This window comes from Mus caroli, chromosome 3, assembly GCF_900094665.2.
Source record: "Mus caroli chromosome 3, CAROLI_EIJ_v1.1, whole genome shotgun sequence".
Classification (NCBI taxonomy): domain Eukaryota; kingdom Metazoa; phylum Chordata; class Mammalia; order Rodentia; family Muridae; genus Mus; species Mus caroli.
In genome coordinates, this window is record NC_034572.1 from 109,970,007 (window position 1) to 109,997,473 (window position 27,467).

Sequence of the window (27,467 nt, forward strand, 5' to 3'; positions counted from 1 at the left end):
TCTCTCTCTCTCTCTCTCTCTCTCTCTCTCTCTCTCTCTCTCTCTGAACCTGCACAGCTTTTGCTAGGCTGGCTGGCCACTGATCTCCAAGAATCTTCTGCTCCTGCTCTCCCAGAGCTGGGATTACTGATATGTGCCACCATGCCTGGCTTTTAATGTGTGCGCTTTGGATCTGAACTCAGGACTTATACTTGTTTGTCAGGCACTTTACTGCGCTGTGTCCCCAGAATGCACTCAGCAACTTTTATTCAGACCTGCTGTGATTATTAAACTAAAGTTTAAAGCCTATTTTTGAATAGTGGGTGTTGGGGAAAAGCAATTTCCCTGAAGACTCCATAGGATGAATGAGAAGGACCTCTGAGCTCTTCATGATATGGGATGTCATAGAGACTCACACTCAGGACTCAAATCTGCTTTGGTGCAAGTGTTGGTTCATCTGTGCACTTGGGAACTTCTCCCCGAAAGGTACACCCAACACCCCAACAACAACCAAAGGTTGTTTACTTACAAATTTAACTCAGAGGTTAGGTAATATATACAATAGAAGAATGGTGTATGGAGTTCCAGGTGTCCTGAATTCTAAGAAAGGCATCCTTCAGTTAGCCTTGGCAGATTATTCCTGCCTTGCTAGCAAGAAGCGTCCACTCAGTGATGTCAAAGGTCCTTTCCTTCTGGACTTTCTCTACATCCCTGTTCACACATTTAACCTGTCTCCTCTCTGGTACTGCTTGGTACAGACCTCCTGTGTTCACATGGAGTGAGGTCCCCGGGCATGAGTCATGAACCTCTCCCAGTCCAACCTTGAGGATTTATTTCAGAAGAGAAAGAGGAATATACCTCCCCTTACTATTCCTTTTCAAATCTGATTTTTAAAAAAATAAATAAGTAAAACCAGTCATGTTGATGACTGTGAAGAACTCTGATGAGTTCCAGCAAGCAGCAAGCAGGCCCTGATGGATTTAACTAGATCAGGCTGGATTTCAGTAGAAAGAGCAAGAACTGAAAGAGAAGCAGTCGTTTGGTCTTACTGGGGCAAAGGTTCGAATGTCCAGCCTCTTGGTAGTGTGGAACAGTTGCCCCATCCTTTCCTACAGTCTTCTGTATTAAAGGCTTCAACACCTCAAACACAGCAAGGTTGCAAGACCCCCCCCCCTATCAGCTGTAGCGCAAGCATGTCACCACACTTAAAGCTGCAGTGCATTACCTCCGTCGTAAAGGGATTCTGTGTTCAAATTCCAGGTTCTGGGTCTCTGGAATAAGTCGTAAGGACCTATCTCAGGGACTCCTTCCCATGAAGCCTTATTTCTGCCAAAGGCAGAACTTCTTGATTTAGCCTAAGCCTGGAAGGCCAAAGTCTTGTCTGGTTTTTTTTTTTTTTTTTTTTTTTTTTTTTTTTTTTTTTTTTTTTTTTTTTTTTTTTTTTTTTTTTTTTTTTGGTTTTTTTCCATTTAGATTCACTTTTGTTTTAGGTCACTGGACTTAAGTAATACAATGTAGGAGGAGTGTTTCTTTTCTGTTTCACAGCACATCACCTGGTACATGGTAGATCCTTCTTTTTTTTTAATATTCTTTTTTTAATTTATTTTTATTATATGTAAGTACACTGTAGCTGCCCTCAGACACTCTAGAAGAGGGAGTCAGATCTCATTATGGATGGCTGTGAGCCACCATGTGGTTGCTGGGATTTGAACTCTGGACCTTCGGAAGAGCAGTCGGGTGCTCTTACCCACTGAGCCATCTAACCAGCCCGGTAGATCCTTCTTAAATACTCTTTGGATTAATGAATAATGACCATTGGGAATTTACTTTATTTTTTCTCCTAGGGAAACATTTCCTATTGGTCCCTTTCCTAATGCCTCCAGAGAGCTTGTCCATTTATCTCCCTGTCTGCTGTATTCTCAGCATCCCTGGGGGTTCACGAAGCTGCTGGCTTCACCACAACCCACTGAAACCTCCCCTGGACTTCGTTTCCTTCTCAGGGTGGCACAGTACAGCTCACTTCCCTTTTGTAGTGGAAGCACCTATTTTCTGCTTCTGTTTCCTGTTCTCCCACTGAGTGTCCACCCACACAGCCCTCAGTTCTCAGCACAGCTTCAGCTAAGGTCAACAGCAGCCTCTAATTAATGAACCGGGGAACCTACCACCTGGTATATTCATCCTCTAGCCATGTCACAGTGAGAACCTGAGACCCACAGAAGCTCAGTGAGCCACCTTGGACTGCAAACAACCGCCAAGGGTCAGAATGGGGCTTTGGGGCAGGCAACTTCTGCTCTGACACCAAAACCTTCAGGACCACCTGTCTTAAGCGACCCAGGTAACAAACTTTCAGTTTTGTCTGTGTAGCTTCTGTACAAATAACCTAAGAATTTTGTGGTTGTTTTTTGTTTCAGATTTTGGTGTGTGTGTGTGTGTGTGTGTGTGTGTGTGTGTGTGTGTGTGTGTGTGTGTGTGTGTTTAAGTCAGTTTTTGTGTTTGGTGTTTTTTTTATTTCTTTGTGTTTGACAAGATATGTGGCCCTGGCTAACCTGGAACTCCTTATTTAGACCAGGCTGGCCTCAAACTCACAAAGATCCACCTACCTCAGCATCTCAAGTGCTGGGACTAGAGATTTGTGCCGCTATGCACAATCAAAATAATTTAAAGGAACAGTGAGAATGTAGAAAGTCATGGCAGGGAATGCTTACAAGATGACAAGATTTGGGCTGGAGAGATGGCTCAGGGGTTGAGAGCACTGACTGCTCTTCCAGAAGTCCTGAGTTCAATTCCCAGCAACCACATGGTGGCTCACATTTGTAATGGAATTTGATGCCCTCTTCTGGTGTGTCTGAGGACTGCTGCAGTGTACTCATATACATAAAATTTTAAAAAAAATCTTAAAAAGAAAAAAAAAAGGAAACTTCTTTTTCTGCAAATGTTTTTGCAGATGTGGAAACATGCATAAACTGTTAGACTGATCACTTTCTTTGTAGTTTTTTACAATAATTTTAATCACTCTTAAAATTAATTGGTCTAAGTATCAACCAGAAAATTTATATTATGTACATTTTAATAAAGTAATTTGTTTTCTACTTCCGTTGACATTTTATCATTACATTGTATAAATTTAAATGTCAGGTGTGTGTGTGTGTGTGTGTGTGTGTGTGTGTGTGTGTGTGTGTGTGTGTTCATGCCTGTGGAGGCCACAGGTCACTGTCAGGTGTCTTCCTCAGTTGCTGTCTGCACAACTCTTTGAGGAAAGTCTCTCCCTGAATGTGGAGCCCACCCCTTTGGCTAGACTGGGTGGCTAGCAGGCCTCAGGGATCCTCTCTTCCTACCTCCGCAGCACTAAGATCATTGGCATACCTTGCTGTGCAGACCTTTGTAGGGGTGCTGAGGATCCTACCCCAGTCCCCATGCTTGTATGACAAGTGCTTTACCAATTGAGCATCTCCCCAGCCTACTGTGGGCTTCTTATGATGTGTTGTAAGAGGGCTCATGGTGGAAGTGAAATGCATCCTTACCTGCTTCTTCATCTGTTTCATTTGCCCAACACATAAATACACACACTCACACAAAAATGTATTGGTCCCCTGTTACATTCTGGGTGGTGAAAGCAGAAAGTTCATTAAGATCCATCTCTGGCCTTCAGTGAGATCAGTCTACAGTGGCAGGCATATAGATAAGGAAAAACTGTCATAAGACGAGATGCTGAAAGGTATAATAAATCTTTAAGTAAGTTGGCATGGGAGCAGCCACAGAAAGACAGGAACATCATTGTGTCTGAGACCAGGAAATCCTTTGTATGGAAAAGCTGAAGACACCCGAGCTGAATTCTGAGGGTTGGCCTCTTTAACTCCAGCTAATACCTTGGCCACTCCCTGCAGGCCCTGCAGTCAAGAGCTCAAGTAATATGAACACACAAACTCTCTGCTTTTATTTTATGGACTGAACAGGAGTTCTCTTCCACAAAACCTCCATATTTCTTTTATTAGATATCTCTTTCTTTACATTTCAAATTTTACCCCCTTTCCTCATTTCCCCTCCCCAAACACCCCTATCCCATTCCCCCTCCTCCTGCTCACTAACCCACCCGCTCCTACTTCCCTGTCCTGGCATTTCCCATCACTGGGACCCTTCACAAAACCAAGAGCCTCTCCTCTCATTGATGTCTCACAAGGCCATCCTCTGCTCCAGCCACATATGTAGCATATGCGGCTGGAGCCATGGGTCCCTCCATGTGTTTTCTTTGGTTGGTGGTTTAGTCCCTGGGAGCTCTGGGGGTACTGGTTGGTTCATATTGTAGCCTGGTTGGTTCATATTGGTTCATAGCCTCCTATAGGGGCTACAAACCCCTTCATCTCCTTGGATCCTTTCTCTATCTCCTCCACTGGAGACCCTGTGCTCCATCCAGTGGATGGCTGTGTGCATTCAGAGGAGACAGCTATATCAGGCTTTGTCAGCAAACCCTTGTTGGAACCCACGATAGTGTCTGGGTTTGGTAACTGTCTATGGGATGGATCCCCAGGTGGGGCAGTCACTGGATGGCCTTTCCTTCAGTTTCTGCTCCAAACATTGTCTCTGTTCTTCTCCCCTGGGTACTTTGATCCCCCTTCTCCATATGTCTTGAGTCAAGGAATTCAGAGTCAGGGAAACACGGGCATTTCCTTCACTACCAGCCAGACGATTGTCCATATATAAAATCATCCCCACTTGAAAAGTATGTCTTGAATGTGAAATACCCATCCCATGCCATCACCATGGTCTCATGTGCTTGATCACATGGTCCCAGGATGATATCAGTGCTGAGTGAAGAGTTTATTTTATCTTGTAGTTTAGTGTCCATCACAGAAGGAAGCCACGGCAAGAGCTTGCAGCAGAAACATGAAGGGATGTTGGCTTGCTTCCCCTGGCTTTCTCAGCTACCTTCCTCATACAGCCCAAGCCTACCTGCCCAGGGGTGATACTGCCCACAGTGGACTGGGCCTTTCCACGTCAAGAAAATAGCCACAGGCCTATCTGATGGAGATAACTCCTCAATTGAGGTTTCCGGTTCCCATGTAACTATAGTCTGTGTCAAGACTGGACTGACCGATATCAGAAAGTTTTCAATCTTTGCTAGGTGAGCCCTCTCTGGAGGAAGTGGATGGTCAGAGCACAGGACTTAGAGTTTATAGCCTACTCTCATTCTGGTCTGGTCTGTTTTCTAGTCCCTAAGATGTAATCCAGCAGTTATCACATACTCCAGCCACCACCAAGCCCACCATGATGGGCTTTATCCTCATAAATCATGCTCCAAACATAAACCTATACTCCCTTAAGTTGCTTCCTGTCTGATATTTAGCTGCAGCATAATACAACTAACACAACCACCTTCTCTATGGTCTTGTCTGTCTCCATCCAAAATGACCTTTCTGAATCTTCAATGCCAGCTCTTAATGTGTTCAATACTTGATGTCTCCCTATCCTTGGTTCTAATGTACATATCTGGGAAATCTGTTTTGCTTTGTAGAACTCTATAAATAGTTCTGGGTACCAGTAGACAGGCGCTGTAGGGGAAAATGTAATGAACAAACGGCAGGATCCAGTTCTAGGGCCTTCACTGGATCCCTGCTGCCCTCAGTAGAGACACAAGCATTATTGTTGCTAATGTTTTTAAGGGCCCGTCAAATGTTCCACACATTGTTTGGAATGTTTTTCATCTCTTACTGCACTCAGCCCTCATACCTGATCTGAGAGTAGCCAGGCTTACTCCTAAATCTGCATTCTTGGATACAGCTTCAAATGTAAGTCCACACAGCATATGTCTAACTATTTCAAGTCATAATTCAGTCTACCAGATCAAATACATTATACTCTCCCAACTTGAAAGATGTATTTTCATAAGAACTGCAAATACAGACTCAATTGATAAATCTCTTTCATATTACCAGAAACTAAACAGTATATAAAGCTTGTCACTGGCTCAGGGTCCACCCTCATGCCTCCCTCACCCTCTGCTCTGCCATCAGATGCTAGAGAAGTCACAGCTTCCACATCTCAATCCCATCCCTACTCCCTGTCACGAAGCTACCCCGTGCCATACTCTCAGACTGAGGGTACCAGTAGGCACACAGTAACTGTAAGAAGGATAAATCAGAGGATCCATGAGAACCATAACAATGTGCTCATAGACACCGGCAGGGTATTCCCAGATCTTGGTACTGGACACTAGAAAGGTAATGAGCTCTGATAGCCACAAAGAAGTTAAGTAGTTTTCCCACACAGAAGTTAAAAATCACATAGCTAGAAAAACAGAACTGGGATTCAAAAATTTGTTCTTGTGGCCCATTCTTAGCCACCACACTATCCTGCTTTCTTTGGTAACGTTCCATTTCCTTAATGTGGCTTAGATCAATTGATTCTTTCCTTCATCTCCATCCAGACTCACTGTATCACTTGTATTTCCGAGGGGGCATCATCCCTTTTCTCTCCCACCAGGCATCTTTGTTGAGAACACTCCAGGCCCTTGATGGCTTCTCTGTTGGTCCACAGTCTGCCCCAACTTCCTCTTTTCAAGCTAAGTCCTCTTCCAGATCCAAGCTAAGATGTCACTGCCTACCAGGAGCTGTCTTTATCTCCATCACCAAGTTGTCTAGCCTGTGTATCCCAAAGCAACCAGAGCGGGTATATTGCATCCTGGACATTGGAATTCCCTTTCCACACTTGAAGCTAGTTGAGGGCAAGGTTCTCCTTTTGATCATGGTGTCTGGCTGAAAACTCTTAAATGTGTGCTCACAGCTTAGGGCCCTAGAGGATGTCTATGTAACCACAACTTCAATCTCACATCTTTTCAAGAGATAAACTAATATTAGGGTCACAGAATAGAGTGTTGCTATTTATTTTTTTTTCTGAAATATTTTAAGCCTCATGGAAGCACATTCTGTGGCACACACTGCCAGATAATTTTTAAACAGGATTTTTGCTGGAAGCATTCCCTGCTACAGAACCAGATGGTAACTTTCTGAAGAACCAGAATGACTTCCCAGCACTGAAGTTCATGGTCCTTCGCAAGGAGAGGCTTTGGGAAATGACCAGGTTCCTGGTGGCTGTAACAAACTGCTCATTTCCCTCTCTGCTTTAGCCAAGACACCTAGCAACTTCAAGGAGTGCAACACTGAGACTAGCTAAAAGCTTGTTGTCTCATCCCAGGTCTTGCTTTCAGCTAATACGTCACCAAAATCATGTTGGCCTGTAGCCTGTTTATTCTGTACATTTTTTCAGTGAAACAAGCTGTGTCATTTGGCAGTTTTGACTAGACTTGGCAGTCAGTCATTGCCTATGAGTTCTTGCCTCCACAGGAAGGCCTGAAGCTTTTAGAAGTTAGGAAATTATAGAATTATGAGCTGGCCTGTCCCACCCTGAATATGGAGACTAGGAAACCTTGTCTTCATGACTCCATCTTGTTTCCTGCCTTGTCAGCTTTTAGAGGATTGATATCTACACACAGTAACAGCAGTTTAGAGGGTGTAGGAGCGAACCACAAGGTAATCTTTTCAAACATAACTGGCACCATTGCCAACAAACATACACCAATCCGTGTAAAACCAATTGGAGGAGGTGTGGCTTGTTAACAGAAGTGGGTCACTGCAGAAGCGGGGCTTTGAGGTCTCACATACCTACTCACATCTGGTCATATGAGTCTCCTCAGGGTTACCTTCAAATCAAGATGTAGATCTTGTGGCTCCTTCGGCACTATGTCTGCCTGCATGCTGCCATGCTTCCTGCCTCTGAAACTGTAAACCAGCCCCAAGTAAAGGTCCTTTATAAGAGTTGGCTTAGTCATGGTGTTTCTTCACAACAATGGAAACCCTAAGACAGGGTGCTATTGACATGCTCTGAGTTTAGAAGCAAGGGTGCGATAAACATCTTACAATCTTCAAGACAGCTCTCCCACAATGAGGAATTATCTGTCCCAAAATGTCAGCAGGACCAAGATTAAGCAATGTACCACAGAGGCTAAGAGGTCAGAGCTAAGTCCAGAGAGTCTGTTTGTTATTATCCAAGTGGCTTTGAACAAGTGGTTTCACTTTGAAAACTGGCTGTTAGTTGGAAATAAAGACATGATCTGGATCAGACCTGCATGGGCCTGGTTGAGGAATGAGGTCTAAGATAACTAGATTTATGCCGAGACTAAGCTAAAGGACTGGCATTGATTGTCAGTGCACTGAACATACTGGCAAGCATGGGGACTCCTCACGTGGGCAGATGATGCGAGACAAAAGTGACATGGTCATTCAACAGTAGAAAAATCTGTCTGGCGTGGGGTTCAAGAACCATATACTCATGTTACAAGGGAAGCTGTCTTAGTCAGTGCTCCATTGCTGTGAAGCGACACCATGACCAAGGCAACTCTTATACAGGAAAGCATTTCACTGAGTCTGGCTTACATAGTCAGAAGCTACATATAATGATATTTGAAATGCTAAAAGAATGTCCCTCAAAGGACATTACCATCTATTTTAAATATTTAATGCATTTGCTATTGTACATGGGATAGTTATAATTATGTTTAGGCATTATTATGACCTGTTATTGTTCTCACTTGGAAATTAATCATGACATAAAGAGATATGATTGTGTGCCAAGTTGACAAAGGGTGGACTTGTTGTGGCTGTTCTTAGTTGACAACTTGACTACACCTGGAACTCAACCCCAAAATGGAGTTGTGTCTGAAGTCTGATTCACTGTAGCTTCAGTGAGTCCCCAAAACTCATCCTGTGTTTATTTCCTAAGTTCCAGAATGTACAATTGGAATAGATACTTAAAAGTTGGACTGAACACATTTTTGCATTATTATATGGCTACAAGTCATTGGGAGCTGGGGAGTGGACTATGGTGGGTTTTATGAAAATAGACCCCATATGCTTGTAGGGAATGGCATTATTTGAAAGCGCTAGGGCATGTGGCCTCGCTGGAGTTGGGGTGGCTTCATTGGAGGAAGTGTGTCTCTGGGAACAGGCTTTCAGATTGAAATGCTAAAGCAAGGCCTCTTATCTCTTCATCTCTACTGCCTGCTGATCCAGATGGCGAACTCTCAGCTACCTCTCCAGCACCGTGTCTGCCCGTGTGCGATCTTCCTTCCTGCCATGACATTAATGGACTAAACCTTTGAAAAGATAAACAAACCCCAACTGAATGTTTTCCTTTGTAAGAATTGCTTTGGTCATAGTGTTTCTTCACAGCAATAGAACAGTGACTAGGACAAAAGCTAATGTAAGCATTTTTCTAAAAAACAAAATGACTGACTTTAAATTTATATACAAAAATCCATTCTTGTGCATTTTTCTGGAAAGAAGCTTACATTTTTTTTATTAGTCCCTTAACAGAATTTACAATTTCAAAAAAGGTTTAAGAGCCATTGAAATTGGTCTCAAACAGTTGTACCCATCAGAAGCTCATCTGTTGAAATCCTACCCTAGAAGGAGATGATGTCAGGAGACAGAGTGTCTCGGGACATGATAAAATGGTGAGGGCACACACCCAAATTGCACCAGTGCCCATACAGTGAGAAACCTCACACAAAGAGAGCTTGCATCATAGGAACCAGGAAGCAGCCCCTCACCAGACACTGACTCTGCTGAAGGCTTTAACCTCGGACCTCTCAGCCTCCAGACTGAACAGAATAAATATGTCACCTATGCATGCTCCCCCTCTCCCTCCTCCATGGTATGTTGCTGCAGCACCTCAGCAGACTCATACTGTCCGGTTGCATCGTATTAAAAAGACAGAGGAAACCTAAACATGATTCCTAGCTTACCAAAGTCACAGGGACAGTGATGGAGTTGTCTTGCAGCCCGGTAGCTCTTTGGAAATAGACTAGATTGGGGAGATCATTCTTAAGTGTAATCCCATGTTCCGGTCTTATTAATTTAGGAATCAATGTGTTTGCCTTTTCTGAATTAATTCATTGAGTTTTGACTTTTTACATCTTCCATACCAGACAGACCCACCTAAATCTGCTCCTGCTCCCCTGGCTGGGGAATCTGCGTTTTCACCAGCTCTGCAATAAAACAAGAAACAGACGATTCTTTTCCACACAGCTATTTGAGACCCACTGAAGCAAAGGATATTTCGACTGAGCTTGTTAGTTTGGACTGCGGATTTGAAGGGAAGCCAAGGCATTTCTTTTCTGAACTACATCTTCAGCTTTTCCAGGAAAACCAACTTGACTTAAAATTGCTTTGGCTTGGTTTTTGTCCAAAAGTGGACTTTTTCCAGTAAAAGGTTTATAATATAAGTTCTTTTTTTTTAAGTCTGCTAGAAATTTTGTCAGTCTGATAGAGATAGGTATTTTCAAGCACTAGAAAATGTTCCAAGCTATTGAAGAGATCAAATTAGTTTGAAAGAGCTGTACAGTGTGTGTGCATGTGTGTGTGATGGTGTGTGTGTGTGTGTGTGTGTGTGTGTAGTGTACGTATGTATGGTGTATGCGTGTATGTGTATATGTGTGTTGTACTTCTGGTGTCTGTGTGATGGTGTATGTGTGTGTGATGCACTGGTGTGGTGTCTGTGTGTGGTGAATGTATGAGTGGTGTCTCTGTGTGGTATGTGTCATGTGTGGTACACATGTATATAGTATTGTGTCTGTATATGTGGTGTCTGTGTCTGTATCTGTGTGATGTGTAATGTGTGTGGTCTGTGTGCTGTGTGTGGTGTTTGTGTGTATGGTGTGTATGTGTGTGTGGTATATCTGTGTGTGATGCATGTGATATATGTTGTGTGTGGTGTATGTGTGTAGTATATGTGGTGTGTGTATGTGTGAGGAGTATGTGTGTGGTGTATGCACTGTGTGCTATGTGAGGTGTCTGTGTGTAAGTGTGGTGTGATATGGTGTGGTATGGTGTGTGTGTGTGTTGTATATGTATGTGGTATTTTGGTGTATAGTGTATGTAGTGACTCTGTGTGTGCTATGTGTGTGGTGTTTGTGGTGTGTTTGTATGATGTGCCTATGTGTGAATGTGTGGTGTATTTGTATGGTGTATGTATGTGGTTGTGTGTGTATATGTATGTGGTATGTGTGTGTAGATGTGTGGTATGTATATGTGGTGTGTGTGTGTGTGTGCTGTGGTGTTTGTGTTCTCTACCATATAACACTTAGGAGAAAGCAGCTGTCAAATATACTAGCAGACTGCAAACATTTAAATATGCATTTGTTCCTACAGATTTAATTGGCTATGGTTCAGGGCGGGCATTCATGTGCCATCCCTACAAAAGGCAACTAACAAGGCTGAGCTGAGCTTTTGCTTGAGAACTTCAAAAGCAGGCAAGATATACAAGGCTTCCCCATCCTGGCTTCTACCTCAGTAACTTGGAAAATATCTTTGAAGAGAGGCCAGAAAGATTTTAAGGGCCAGAATATCAGGAAGTCTGCTATGAAAGTATCTCCTAGAAATGACGACATAAGCAAGACAATGACCATGGCAATATCAATGGACACACTAATGTAGAAGGGGACATTTTTGTAGGGTCCCAACCCTAGACATAGAACTATAGGCAACTAATGACTGCTGGGAAGAGTGTTAGCCTCCCCCAGGAATGAGCTTCCTTAAGTTGACCAATGCAGAGCGATCAGCCTTGAAACCAGATAAACACGCCAACAAAAACAGACTCAGCAGATTATATATGTATATGTGTGTGTATCTATGTGCATGTATGTGTGATACATATATGTGACAATAATATTCAAAGAAAAATAGGCTATCAACTAAAGTGGGGACATACATAGATGAGAGGGTTTCTAGGCAGGTAACAGGGAAGGGCTGGATGGAGGGAAGAGATGGGGTAAGGCTGATAGACTCTAACTTTAATTCAAATATAGAACTGAAACTCCCTGCAATGATAAGAATGGTTTTCTGTGCCAGGAACGTTCCACCAGTTTGGCTCATCCAAGTTTCTGCTCTCCCTTCGGAGTCTAAACCCTGGCTGCTGCTGGGCAGGTTGAGAGCACAGCAGCCCAGTGTCACCCTTGGCCTTGGTCTCTCATGGTCTCCTGGACCACAGCACTTCCCATGCCCGCACTCACAGCTTGGGGATTGTGTTCTGGTCTCTACAAGGAGGAGACCACTCCTTGGAGACTGTATCTGAGGCCTGAGACTTCAACCTTAAGTCTTTCCCTTTTCTGCTGTTTTACTTTGTATTCTTTTTCAGATTTCTTGAGTCCCAGAAAATGGGAGGCATCTTGGGGTCCCCAGTACCCAGGGTGTTCCCTGGTCTAAAATCTTATCTGCTGATTGTTTTTTTCTCCTCACTGTAGACCAGGTGGGTGAACTTTTTTTCTTTTTTTATTAGAGATTTTCTTCATTTACATTTCAAATGCTATCCCGAAAGTTCCTGATACCCTCCCCCTGCCCTGCTCCCCTACCCACTCACTCCCACTTCTTGGCCCTGGCGTTCCCCTGTACTGGGGCATATAAAGTTTGCAAGACCTAGGGGCCTCTCTTCCCAACAATGGCTGACAAGGCCATCTTCTGCTACATAAGCAGCTAGAGACATGAGCTCCGGAGGGTACTGGTTAGTTCATATTGTTGTTCCACCTATAGGGTTGCAGACCCCTTCAGCTCCTTGGGTGCTTTCTCTAGCTCCTATATTGGGGGCCCTGTGTTCCATCCTATAGATGACTGTGAGCATCCACTTCTGTGTTTGCCAGGAACTTTTCCTCTTTTGTTTTACCTTAAAATTAGCAATCCTAACAACCTGTCACTTAAACAGGAATCATTAATCAAGGATAATTTCCCCAGCAGATTTGGCCTTAAAGTAGACCAAGATATCCGGAAGACTTCACTTCTCATCATCCTTGATTTTCTTTTCTTTTTTATTTTTTTAATATATTTACTTTATTTATATGGGTACACTGTAGCTATCTTCAGACACACCAGAAGAGGGCATCCGATCCCATTACAGATGGATATGAGCCGCCATGTGGTTGCTGGGAATTGAACTCAGGAGCTCTGGAAGAGCAGTCAGTGCTCTTAACTGCTGAGTCATCTCTCCAGCCCTCATCCTTGATTTTCAAGGCTGTGCTCAGCAGTCCCAGTTCTTGTCATGAACTTGTCCCTTATCCGGCCTTTGGTACAACAGCATAGAAAGAACCACCTCCTACTTCCCCCAAGCAAAGGTTCCTGGTGACAGTCTCTGAGCGCCATGATTCTACCTCTAAAGTGTTTTCTCATAACATATGTCTGTTTCTTCAGCGTTCCAGTCTTGACTCTGTCCCAGCCATGGAAGGCACAGGGTCTAAAGGTGACGTGAACTCTTAGCTAGACCAAAAGTGGCATGAAAAGTCCAAGCCTCATTGCCCAAGACTGGCATAAAGGAAGAAAGGGTAAGGGAATTAATTATACATTTCCTCTAGTCGGCCTTCTAATCCAGCTGGCCACAGTACAGCGGCCTCAAAATCCAATGGGACTGAATCTTCCTAGAAAAGAGGGAAAACCAGGAATGTTCCTCCTGACCCATGCCTACCCTCTTACAATTCATGAAATGATAGTAAAAGGCTCTCGGCCTGTAGGAAATCCAGATTTTAGAATGTGGTGCCCAGGTCCACCCCGTCATCCCACAAAGACAACAGTGAACCAGCTCCTTTAATCTTGACACTCTGCAGCCTCTCATGCTGGCAGGCTTGATCTAACTTCCAAATTCTTAAAGAAAATGTTGCAGTTAGACTGTATCTTTAACTTATCTTGTAGAGGCAAAGTAGCTGATAGATGGAGATGATAGAAAATAGACGATAGACAGACAGATGTAGATATAGAGTCATAATACTTTCATGAGCTCTGGTTTTGTTTTGTTTTGTTTTTCAGTTTTGTATTCAGTAATTATTTGAGGGATCTGGATGTTAAAACTGGCAATGTAACTTGAGAAAAATATCTTAAAATTTTGAGTGCAATAAATCTCAGAAAGAGTCCTGGAGTGGACTAAAGGTGTGGTTTTTAATTTGTTTGGACTAAGAAGGCGTGACAGACATCTTGTATCTCAGCATTAAGCACCAGTATCAGCTGCTTCGGAAACTGGTGTCCAGCCCCAATTTTCTCCCCTGTAATTCACCCACTGTTTTCTGAAGTACCAGCCCAGGGCCTTTGAGAGGAGTCATAACATAAAGAAGACTTACTTGATGGATAATCTCCACAGTCCCCAGTTTAGCATAAATGTTTGAGGCTACAGTCATTCCTGGGTTTTAACTTGTTTTGGTGTTTGTAGCCATTTTTACAGTTACTAATAGGCCTCAGTCCCCATCTTCTCTTGCGGTGTTTCTGCTCAAACATGTTTTGATCAACTGGCTTAAAACTCAAAGAGAACTAGCAAGTGGTGACGTCCCTCATCTTGATATTAGTGATATGTGTGTTAAAACCAGGCATGCATGTGAAAATGTCCATTGAGACCAATCGCCCCCCCCAAGATATATATTTTTACATTAAACATCATTCTGCTGTCTACTTGCTGAAAGAGGTTTAAAATTCTCTAGAAAAACTATTTTTCTCCTTCTTGACCTGATTATCATAATTCAATCCATAGAGGAGGAACCAGGTGGGAATATATTAACATTTCAATTTGGTTCAAAATAACTTAATACATTATTTTCCACTTTCCTTTGTATGTCACGGTTCCCACCCCCTGTATTCAATCCCTTTGTAAATAAGGTAGTTACATCTTATGAAATGGACTCTGTAGCTGTAATTACTATTTAACCTTCTGAGAAGGACACACAGTGACTGAATTCTTGCTTTACTATGAATTGGGTAAAGAACGACAAAGCCCTTGCCCTGAACTCTGCCAGAACTAGTTGTCCTTCCAGGCATAAAAGACCAGAGAGTACTGTGGGACTGGCACACCACAGACTCAGAGAAACTTATCACATGTAGATGGCTGAACACGCGACCAAAGCAAGCATGCACATCAGAACAGCTTTAAAAATAGATCATGGATCTGATGTTGGTCAGTTCGTATTTCTGCTGTATTTGAGCCATGGATGAAAAGCGTAACCAATCAGTCTTTCCAGATGTGTTTTAAGACTGACAAATCGTTGTGCATCTGAGGATAACGATGCCACACAAATGCAATGACCAGCTGATGAAGAGTCTGTTGAGGTTAGCTAACTCCATTGATTTTAACTTCCTTTCCCACAGAAATTCAATCCGTACAAAATGTTCTTCTGTTCTTTGAAACCGGTCCAGGAATTTATTTAAAAAAAAAAAATCTCCTGATAACCTTTGACCTCATCTGTTTTAGTTCCCTGAGTGAGAGCAAGCTACCTGTACACTCCCAACTCTAGAATAAGCTGGAGTTGTAGCACAGGGGAAAGAGTTTGCCTAGAGTGAGATCTGGGATTTGCTCTCCAGCACTCATACTCGGAAGAGGGGAAAAAACTCCAGATATAAACCCCCTTCCTATCCACAGGAAAGGGCTTCCCTGTGCTTTCTGGACAGGAGCAGGACAGGGTTATCATCGTAGCTCATCTGATTTAGTTCTGTAATTTTTTTCCTTTAAGAAATATGGTCATTCTTCTTCAAAAGGAAGATTGGTATCCAGCATCATCCATAGCTGCAACATAGCTTTATCCATAGCAGGATCCATAGCTTTGGTCTGCAACCGTATTTTATTAACAGAAATCAAGAGGAACCTAATATTCTGTGAAGTTCATGAAATTCAAAGTACAAAGTTGTTCTGAGTGTGTGGCCTTGTGAATAACAGGGAGATCGATACAAGATGAACTGAATATTGAGAATTCTGAGCCAGAGGAAGTCAAAGGGAGCCAACCAAATGGAGTAAAAAAATAAAATTGCAAAGTACAATTTAGTACACTTCAACTCAAAATCAACTAATGAATGCCCAGGAGTAATTTGCATAAAACTTATTTATTAGCAGTGTATTCTTCTACACTTCAAAATAGAACAAAATATCTTCTGAAAGATAAACTATTCATAACAAAATACATGGCAAACCATTTTTTTATTATAAGTGGAGAATCTCTGTGCTATATAATCTCTATAATATATACATCCCCTTCTTGGTGTGCCTTATGTATGCACATGTGTATAAATAAGCTTAAGACATACACATGTAGATACATATGACATATATATATATATATATATACACACACATAATTATGGACATTTTACAGTAGTCAACTTTACAATCATTTTAGTAGCTGCACTCATTAGTGTTCATAGAACAACTAAAAACAATAGTGTGGTTCTCTTCCCCCACATCTCAAATGCCGCCTCAATTACTTTACAATGATAATCTGAAAGAAATAGTATTCTCTTCCTATACAATGAAGCAACTTTTTAAAATAACGACTCATAATAAAAATATTTTTACTTTTTCAACTTTGGAAAAGATAAACAATTTAATTCCTCTATGTTTCTGATTCTTAAAACATATAATTCAACTTTCCACCAGGTGGGTGCAATTATTTGGTACTGCAGCTCTGGAAACTTATGTTAACAAACCTGAGTCAAACTCCATTCCAATGCCATCTGAGAAGGGTAAAAACATAAGCAAGGTGTCTTCCTGAAGCATATACAATAGTCTGAAGATACCCCCTCCTAATAAATACAGTATAAATAACTTAACAGTTGGAATAAAGCACTTTGTATGAATCCATTTAACTAGTCCTTGCCCATTCTCAAGCAGGCTGGAAGACAATCGGTATCTAAGAATCTCAAAGAGACAAAAAGCCAGTAGGCTTCTGGAAACTTAAATTCAGATCACACATGAAAGGGCTCGGCGGTACCCTGAGAGGGTGGGTGGGGTCCTTCCAGTTTCACATCTGGTTGCAGACAGACCTTTGTGTACATCCAGTCTGGACCGGTATCGGGAGGGTGCTTCCATTCGAATGTTCTCTTTAGTGCACAGATCTACTTAGCAGCGATTTTTTTTCGGTTTATTCCTTCATTGCTTTAAAATTGACATTAGACCATGCAAGCTCACAGGGCAATGACCACCTCGTACCAAGAACAGGATGTTCTGAGCTATCAACCCCTCTCAAGTGCTTTTTGGTCTTTAACAACATTATTGTACATTTACTGGGTGGGTTCTTTCGAACTGTAGACCTGGGTCTTAAAATTCGTATCCTTCCTTTGCATATTTACAAGAAGGCATAAGCAAAATAAGTGATTTAAGGCATTTTCTTTTTTTAAAGCACGCGTGAGAGAAGGAAAGAAATAAAAGCATTGGAATGTTCTGCCATTTCAGAGGGAGAAAATCATGCTTTCAGGAGAAACGCCCATTATTTCTGATCTTAAAAACTGCTCAATTTTTTTTTTAAGCCTCCTACTTAAAAGGCTCAAGAACAAAAGCAAAGGGGCAAATTTTTTTCCTAAACAAACCTATCAAACAACCCCACTCTTGGTAGAGATAAATTTGGATGAACTCTAGTTCAGACAGGCTTCAGCAGAGAATGGCCTGATCTACTGAATTCATAAGGAGCATTACAATCACATCTAAAAATTCGCTCCTCATTTTCATTTAATAAGGAGGGATTACATACTCATTGTAGACAAAACCATGCTAAAGCTAAACAAATTTAAAATACAAATTTTTTGGTAGCAAACAGCAGGAAAATCTAAATCAAAATATAGTATAGCTTTTACATAATTTTATATATTTATAAAATTATCAAAATAGTCTTTTATAAAGTTCATGATACATATATGTGTAACACTGTACATGTCAATGCAGTAACAAATACATCACTGAAATACATTAAAAATAACCTTTTAAAATACCAAATTTAACATTAAAACTGTCTTTATAAGTATGGACAGCTCCATAAAGATCACTCCAGTGCATGGATAGTAGTCATTAGACAGCGCTCTGGTCTCAAGTCTCTCAACAGTACAATGTTAACACTCCCTCTACTTTAAGGTAAGAAGGCAGGGACATCCTCCGGGCAAGCAGCTGTTTCCTTCCGCATTGCACATCCAGATGTGTAAGATCGGAACTGTCTTCACTGGAGTGGCAAGGCCTTAGTAATGAATGTATTCAGACTGAAGGGACTGTGTAGGGAGAGACATAAACTGAGGTTAAATTCCATCACATGCAATGCTGCTAAGCCATCATGCAGCCTCCTCCAAAACAAGGCAGTCCAGGTGCATTATATAAAAGACACTTGGAGCAAGCTAAGGAACAAATGACAGGGCACAGATGACAGGGCACAGAAAGCTGTTACTGAGAAAGCAAGACATTTGGCTAGGTAAAGTGATTGTTAGAAAATTTTATATTTCAAAACATTTAACGATGTTTAAGCGTGATTCCAATCATGTACTAATCAAAAGTAAGGATTCAGCATCAATTTGATTCATACTATTACACCAAACATTAAATGATAGCTATAACTAATTAAGAGCTGTTAGAACAAACTTTGGATATTTCTTTTACACATAACTAATACACATAAGTAGCATGCTAAGGCTTCTCAGACAGAGTTAGGAGCCACTTAAATACAGTCCTTAAGGATGCTTGAGTTTAGTAAATACCTTACAAATCCTTTTCACTACGGGAAGATAAAGTACAGCTAACTAGCTTTGGAATCTGATCCGAGGACCCAACGGCATTGAGAGCACAAGAGCCTTATAACAAGGTAAGAGCAGGTAAGCATGAGGAACAACACCGATCCTTCCATGGAGGTGGACATTACGACACATGAGCAGCAAGAGCTGCATGCATCAGAATGCCTGGACAGCAGACACACCAGGGAAAGAGTCAAAGCAGCAGAGACCTCATCAAAGTTATTACTATTTTTTTTTTTTTTGGTAGCACATAATGGTTGCACAGAAAGATACAGATCAGCACAGAAGGCTACAGATCAGTTCTAAGCATTAGCAATCCTTTGCACGGTTCCTCTCCTAAAACACCTAGAGCAACAAAGGCTTCTTGCTTCTCTACAAGATACTTTCTTTCCTCAGTAATTTTCAAACCAATCTGTAGGATTTTGTTAACAATGCTATATATATTGTAACTATAATTACACTACAACATTATAAATAGCAGGGTGTATTTTATTTATAGATCTTACTAATTTCCAAACTGGTCCATTTTTGTGGTGATATAGCTATTAGACACACACATACACACACACACACACACACACACACACTTTCCAAAGAACTTATGAAAACATAAGATTATCTGTTCAGCTTCAAAGTCCCATGAAACTGTATGTCCTATTAATAGTCATTTATTACATATTTTAACCCAACTTAGCAGTTTACTTAGCAATGTTCACAGTGTAAAATTAACATTATGTATCGTTAGCAAAGGACTGTAGGTGGGTCTCTAGGCTAAACGAGGTTCAATATCAAGAACATTTTGAAAAGGGGAAAGGGTTTTCGCAAGTTAATTTTCCACATTAGGGATGTGATTTATAGTAAAGCTTTGGAAGAGGAAGGAGATGATAAGAAATAATATAATATAATATAACATAACATAACATAATATAATATAAATAGTGATTCACAAAGGGAATGCCCTGTGGAGTGGGCTAATGCTCTCACACCCTCAGCTCATAGGACAGCATTATCATCAGTCATTATTGCCCTAGCTGCTTTCCCCACCAGTTTCTCCTGAAGCCTGGAATTGAGTCACAGGCACAGCCGTTGAAGTAGCTCCCTGCCAGCAAGGACATCACACCTGTGATTACAGATGCTGTCTGTGCCTTCCAGAACGTTCAACCTGTGCTTTCATTCTAATTAGAAAAGTTGCACAGGCTCTGACAGAAATCAGACTGTTCCTTAAACAGCTTGTAAATTTACAACAACAAAGTTGTGTTTGCAAGCAGCACTTAGAGCCTCAGGGCTTCATCATTTCCCACTCAGTGCAGGGTGAGGCGGACAGCAGCCGGTTAACTGAAACTCTCTGCAAGGATTGTTACACAGACATCAATGTACCTTGTAAATCCATGCGTGTGCTTAGAGTTTTCACTTTCTAACTCCCTGCAGTCCCTGAGCTGGAAAGCAGAAAAGGTTTAGAATACCCCCAGCTTCTGTTACTCACATGAACGTACTCCTTGGTCTCCCCACCAAAGCTTTTGCTTTTGCATAGCAAAGTCCACAAACCCCGGGGATTCAGTCCAGATCCAAATATAATTCACCACGATTCCTCCGGTTTCGTGTTTTCTGCAACCAGCTTGCTCTCTTACATTACTGAAATGGCTCTGGCAGATGTTTTCAAACAAATCTGGCCAGAGCAGGACCCTTTGTCCTGCAAATTCGTTTGTTTGGCCCAACAATTATAGATAAATTAGGCAGTGTGGGATGAAGATGCAATACTGAGACTATTGGAACAAATCATACCCCGTGGCTTCTTTATAGGGTACAAGAAAAGTTAAAATAAAATAAAATATCTGTAAAAATGGGTCTAGCAAATTATTGCGACTTCAGTATTTTGTCAAATATTAACTTCCTTTTTATTCTCAGTCTAAAAATAAAACCTTTTAACGAAAAAGACCAAAGGGAAAGAGTAACACCAGAGTCTACGGCATCTGCTGACTTCAGGACAATGACAGTTATCATCACTTGTCTCCTTCAGGAGGACCAGTGCACGGGTGACAGAAACAATAGATTCCACAGCATTGTGAGCCTGCATCATGAGGCTAGGTCCGGGGGCACTCTGGGCCGCCTCTCAGCCACGCAGACCTTGAAGGAAAGCATCTGTACACTGTGCATGGATTCTCAGCACAAATGATAGATGCCTGAGCCTCCTTAGCTGCTTGTTCAACCAAATGCACAGCAAAGCCAAGCACGGCTTTGGGCTCACTGCACAAACACCAACGGGACTGCCAACTGTACAGAATGCTTTCCAACGGTATATGTCACAGAAGTGCAGACTGAACTCGGAAGGCTTCACAATCTACAACTGACCATTCATAAGCCAAAAGTCCCACAGCAACTTTATATGATAGGTACAGCCAAAAGTCCCACAGCAACTTTATATGATAGGTACAGCCAACATACACGCACAAAAACAGATAACAAACAAACAATAACAAAAATGCATAATGTTACGTTCAGGCTGTGTCCATAAGCTGTATAGGAAACATAATATTGCTATATAGACCCCATCCCCAATAGACTTCATCATATATATGTAAATAAAATTCAAATTAATTTCAGATGAGAGGTGCTCAACCTGTACTAATATTGTAGCAAAGAGAGCAAAAACCAGTTACTAAATTTTTGTTTTTTTACAATAAGAATATACTTTGTACTTGAAAAGCAGTATCATTATTACCATTAATTTTATTAATGAAACTATTTGGGGTTCTTAAGAAGTTAGATAAAATACTTGCAGTTCACTGGTTCTGAGATATTTACTGAGTACTTTTCTAATATGTCAGGCACAGTTTAGATACTTTTTATGTATTCACTCATTAAGTCCTTCATGCCGCCATTTCACAGATGAGGAAAATTGTGGCCCATAGCAGTTTTTGGCCCAGATTACTCAACTAGGAATTGAAGGAGTCTGAAGCCCAGGAGCCCTAGCTCTAAGGCACAAACACAGACCATCTGCATAGTTCATCAAAGGAACTTCAGGCATTTGTTCTGTAATCACTATGTGTTCTATTTAACAGGCTCTTTCACCCTGATGAGAACAAAGATATGTAAATTACAGAACAGATATATTATATTGATTACATTAAAGGAGATAGTGCATTCTAAATTATTTTTCATCAGAATCAAATTTAAAGGAAAAAAAAGGTTTATTATAACAACACCTACTACCCTGCTGGACATGGTATCTCATGCCTTTAATCTCAGCACTGGGGAGGCAGAGGCAGGAGAATCTCTATGAACTACAGCTCATTCTGGTAGACACAATGAGTTCCAGAACAGCCAGGACTTCACAAAGAGACCCTGTCTCAAAAACAACAACAACAAAATCTACACTTGGAGTATTCTTTTAAATAATGTTTTAATTCTCCTTGAACAGTGTGTGTGTGTGTGTGTGAGTGTGTGTGTTTAATGTCCCCATGTCTTAAAGCCAATGGCTCTAGGATAAATAAAGATAATGGTGGAGATATTGGGGATGGTCATGAGACCTGAGGTGTAGACGTTATTTTGTATTCAAAAGTGGTCACAAAACCAAGATATTTAATCTCGAGCTCCTTTGATCAATAAGTTCCACGGGACTCTCAGACTAGATCAAATCTCTTAGGAACATATGGCATTATTATAGTATGGATACCATAAAAGAATGCAGAAATATCCGATCTGGGAAGCAAGGGTAACACAAGTTTTATTGCCTGACACAAGTTTTGTGTCAAAATGCAAACTTCCATCATGACGCTGCGTTCCCTGAAAGCAGGAAAGTTGACATAAAACCAAGTGTTAGGTAAGACGAGCAAGGCTGCTTGTTCTGTTCTGGACACTCGCTGCTAATCAGTTTTGGCAGATGTGCGTCGTAACTTTCAAACTTTTGCTCTCCCAGAGCTGCTTCTTTCTTAAACCACCCAGCTACTTAATTGTGCCAGGGAAATGTCTCATAATTATACATCTACATACAGTACAGATGGTTAGTAAATACAACCATGAGCTGTTTGTCACAAACAACAAATAAGAGAGGATGACAGACTGACATCCCGACAGCAGACCGGTAAAGAGGTATCTTCTGTCCGATTAATTTGTATAAAAACTTTCAGGTTGGCACCCCGGGAAGCCAGAGCCCTTTCTGCAACTATGTGACCATTTGCTACACTGGGTTTCTATTATTTTTCTTAATTCCCCAAGTCTCTAAGAATGACACATACGGTCTGCTTGTTATTCCCCAGTGTGGATTCTAACTATAGAGGCAAAATGCATCAAAGAAAAAATAGTTTATTTTAACACTTTAGGTAATTAAGAAAACTATATATTTGATAATATAAGGTTTTATTTATACCCTTGCATCCAAAGTATTAAAGAACAAGTGAATACTGGGAGAATTTTAATCTACAACTCTCTTTATGTTCTTCCCTTATAGCCCGTTCATGTCTCTATAACAGCTTGAGGCTTTCTGGACTGCCTAAGAATTAACACACAAAATGCACACACTGATACATATTCCCACAAAGGAGGCTTCTCAACACGTTAATGAATTCACTTCTTGGGACAGAATGCAAACGTTTCAGGGGTGGTAGCTGAACGTCCACTGGAAACAGCATCATGGCCAGCACCAAAGCCTAAAGCGCTGTGATAAACTCAGCTCTGAGAAGGGTGTGATAAAATCAGCCCTGAGAAGGGTATATGCGGTCCCCTTGGATCCTCCATGTATTCCAAGTGCCCCAAGATGGAACAAGACAATTCTGGTTAATTAAAACATGATGTAAAATATTCTTTTCCCTTCCTACATGGCTTTTAATAGACTCTTTTTTTTCCTGGGGGAATTTAATATAGGCTTTTCAGCAATCACAAAGAGTTCAATTGTTAGATGACAGATTGTTGACATCTTCCTTGACTCAGTCAACCGTTACTTTAGTGTTTCCAGTTCATCTGAACACCAAAATTATATTGATGTCAGCTTGTTTTAAATTTATTTTCTATTACAGTTAAAGCCATATTACTTTTTTAAAAAATTAGACAACTTCGAGATTATTGTATACTAGGGTTAAAACTGAAAATTTGGTTCACACCCGCAAGGCTAACAGGGGTCTGTGGGCTCACGGGCTCATTTGCTTAACATGAGCACAGATATAGTATCCAACTTCTAGTTCAACGCTACTAATTAGGCACTTCTAACTCTGTGGAGCTTTGGGAAACAACGATGCTCTGAGCATCTTAAAAGCCCACAGAAGAAAAGAACAAGCTTGGGTACCTGACTGTATGAGTGACAGGTGTGTGAACTGCTATGTGAGTCAAGGAGCAAAAAGCTTTCTGCCTGGATCAGTCACAGATGTGCCATCCAAAGAGCCTGTTTCAGCAGGCCTGGAAATATCAAACCCAACAGAGAAGAGAACAACCACAGAGTGAACTCGGTACCAAATGCCAAGATACTAAGTACAGCTGCTGAACGGGAGGCAAACAAGGCGCAGGGATGATGGGGAAGGGCCTTGACTAGCAAGCCAAGAGACCAGGAGTTGGTCCTGTAGACAAAGCAGAACCCCTGTACAAAGGCAAATAAATATGACTTAATCGACTCTGTCTAAGAAACTAATACGGACAACAGTATATGAGAAATTAAAGGCAAGAGGTGCCAGTGATGGGGAGAAGGTACAGAGGGGCTAGTTCACAAATACCACGATGGGACGTGGAGGCAGCTGTGGCAGACCCAAGGCTTCCTAAGTACTGTGTTATCTGTGTAAGGATGCACACCCCACGGGAATGCCTTCTGTATGTGAGAGGGTTAGTGATAGAATTAAGTCTTGTACATAGAAAAAGAGTCCGGGGAATGGGAGGTGAGAGAGAAATCCAAAGTTTTTAAAGAAAGAAATGACCTTGCCAGTACTTAAAACCTACAATAAATAGGTAAACCTATCCAAAAAAGTTAGATGTCATGTTTTTCTGCCTGACATGCCTGCCTCACTTCAGGTTTACCAAGCAATTCTGTAGAGATCCAGGGGGCCGCCATCCACGAGATAGGGCACTCTACATAGGAGAGGAGTGATGTAGGCCACAGAGCGAAGTAGGGTGACTTCTGAAGAGACCATGATTGCCAAAGTTGAGTGTGGCCAAGAAAAGTTGAACAGCAGGGTTTGAGAGGCAGAGGAAAGGAGGAGGGTTGAGTAGGCTGGGAATACAGCGTGTAACGAATGGCAGATGGGTGGAGCAGGAGGAGTTTGAGGTCACGAGGAACTGCCTGACAGGATTGGAAAATTGATGCACAAGAGGACGGCAGTGAGCTTTAAACGTTGATTGGATAGATTCCCAAAGGCCCTAAGATGGGGAGTCGAAGAGGTAACATCAAGATGGACCATCAAGCTATGCTCGGAATGACCTCCTACATGGACAAATACTAAATATTTGTAAAGATATAAGGAAGAAAGAGAAATCGTGGCAGGCCTCAAAGCAAGATCAACATCCCTGTGACCTGGAGAAGAACCAAGCCTCAGTGGTAGGCCACTGACTACAGAGTTGGAGACAAGTAGAAGTAGCCAGCTGTTCTGTTCTCAAGGACAGACAGGCCAAGAGGACACACAAGGACTCCAGGCTTAGTGCCAAGAATGGCTCTCCCAGCAGTGAAAGGGGGCTGCAGAAGCCATAGCCACTGTCCTCAGACCAGGATTCACTCACAGGTACATCCATGCCTGAGATGCAAGCCTGGGCCCAGCTCACCAAGACAGGAGCCTGAAGTCATTCAGACCTGTTTCTAAACTGAATGACCCCAAGAATCAGGAGAACCCGCAGAAAGGATAAATTCATCAAGGCAATGGATATGCTAGGCACTCCCGATTTCACCACTGCATATCAAAACATCACACTGGATACCATAAATAGGCATAGCTCTTACATAAATCAAATAAAATGAAACTTCAGAAAAGAATCATGAAGGAGACGCAAAGCAAACAAACAATGAAAACCTCCTGTCTGGGGCCGGGAGATGGCTCGATGAGCAATGTGTCTGTCAAACTCTAGGATCTGGATGCAGAACCTCAGCATCCACACTCAGCTAGGAACAGTGCAACCCAAGCACTGGGGAGGCAGAGCCAGGAAGATCTCTGCAGCTTACAGACCAGTCAGTCTCCGAAAATCAGAGGGGGTGGGGGGTTTATCCGGAAGAGGCCCTACCTCAAGAGAGAAGGTGGAGGATGAGGAAGACAACAAACATCAGCCTCTGGTCTGATGCACACACACTCATGTGCTCGAGTGACAGACAGACAGACACACACACCCTCACATTCAGAGTGAACCTGCCAACTAGAATGCTAGAGCTTACAAAGGAAGGTGACAGAGAGAACAGACAAGGCCGCATCTAAGACAAAAAGTCTCCTAAGAGGAAATGCAAAGCCTGATAGAGGCTGAGCATCTGAGAGCCTCAAGGAACAAGTCACAGAGAGAACGAGAAACCACACCACCCAAACCGGCAGGCCCAGATTCCGATGGCTGTAACAACAAAGAGATCAGAGATGTTAGATAAGAAAGATGAAGTCATTGAAATCACTGCATCCAACGACGTAAATAGGGAGACGCTAGAAAGCACGTACTATAAAAACTGTAAAGACAATACCTGGAAAACAGAGAAGGAACTCAGTCGCCACCTTAGTTAGAGCTCGGAACTAAACTATAAAACAGAAAGTCAGAAATACTGAGGATACAGCGACAGGCATCAGCATAAATATCCTGAGTTCACTTCCCTCCTGTGCTAGGGACTTGTAGCAGGTACCTTCACACTGGACGCGAGGTTCTACCTGCTTCTCTCCAAAGTTTAAGGGGAGATGTAAGAGGAAGGCAGAAAAGAAGTTATCTAAAAAATTAATAGCTGAAAATCCTCCATAACTGCAAAAGCCATCAGAAAATAAGAAGACCAAACAGCAATAACTGCCAGGAGTCTAAACCTAGATGTGTTACAGAAACCAACGAATTTTAAAGCAAAAGAAAAATCATCTCACAGTACAATCCTTTGAAACAGTCTTATATTGAGAAGTGGGTATTTTTAGTGGAGGGTGGCAGTGGAAACATAATGCTAGAAAGACCAGGAAGGCTGAAGATTAGCTGAGCCAGGAGATGCCTGCATGGAACTTTCCGTCTTATAGAAAACATTGTATATCCCTGTCTGACTTTGCTTCAGGGGAACAATACTGAGCCCTGTAGTAAGGATTTATATATTAAGTACAACATTTTCAAATTGTTGAGCTTTATATACATATAAAAGATACTAACTTTCTTCTATTCCTTGCTCCTAAAATGTGAATAAAATAAAAATAAATGCAGCATTAAAGTCACACTCCTTTCTATTGACCGAACAGTAAATATTATTATTATGTAAGAAAAGGGGTACAGCCAGGTCTAGTGGCTCAGACCTGTAACCCCTCAAACTATAGAGGGTCCCAAGTTCAAGGAAGGGCTGGCTGGGTCACAGAGCAAGCTCAAGCCAGCCTCAGCAACTTAGGGAAACCTGCTCTCAAAAATATAAAGTGAAAGGGGCTGAAGAGATAACTAACTCAGTGACAGAGCATTTGTTTAGCACAGGTCAGGCTCTAGAACATTCCTCCACACCAGAAGGGGAAAAAAAGAAAGAAGACGAAGAAATGAGTAAGTAAATTTAATAATAACGGGAATTAAAAGACTATAAACCACCTCAATGCCATACTTTTTGTTGTTGTTGTTGTAGCAACTTTGCCACTTGCTGCAAATTTTGTATTTGAAAGGTGCTTTCAAGTGGAGAGATAAAAATAGCTGTCAGGCTTTATACAGAAAATTAATGTAAAGCATTGTTTAACATTGGAGACTTACATTACAGCTAGGTACATCTGCAAACACGGCAGACGTGGCTGTATGCAAATGTAAAAGATTCATCTGCATCCTGCTGACCTTGAA

The 27,467-nt window shown here is 41.7% G+C and overlaps 1 protein-coding gene across 1 annotated transcript in view; it reads right to left on the bottom strand.

The window, feature by feature from the left end:
- Nucleotides 1-15,850: 15,850 nt before the first annotated feature.
- Cdc14a (cell division cycle 14A) overlaps nucleotides 15,851-27,467 on the bottom strand; it is a 154,892-nt gene continuing 143,275 nt past the window's right edge. The window contains exon 16 of the mRNA XM_021158702.2: nucleotides 15,851-18,017. Within this exon, the coding sequence (XP_021014361.1) occupies nucleotides 17,988-18,017 (30 nt within the window). The 3' untranslated portion in view covers nucleotides 15,851-17,987. The remainder of the gene's footprint in view (nucleotides 18,018-27,467) is intronic.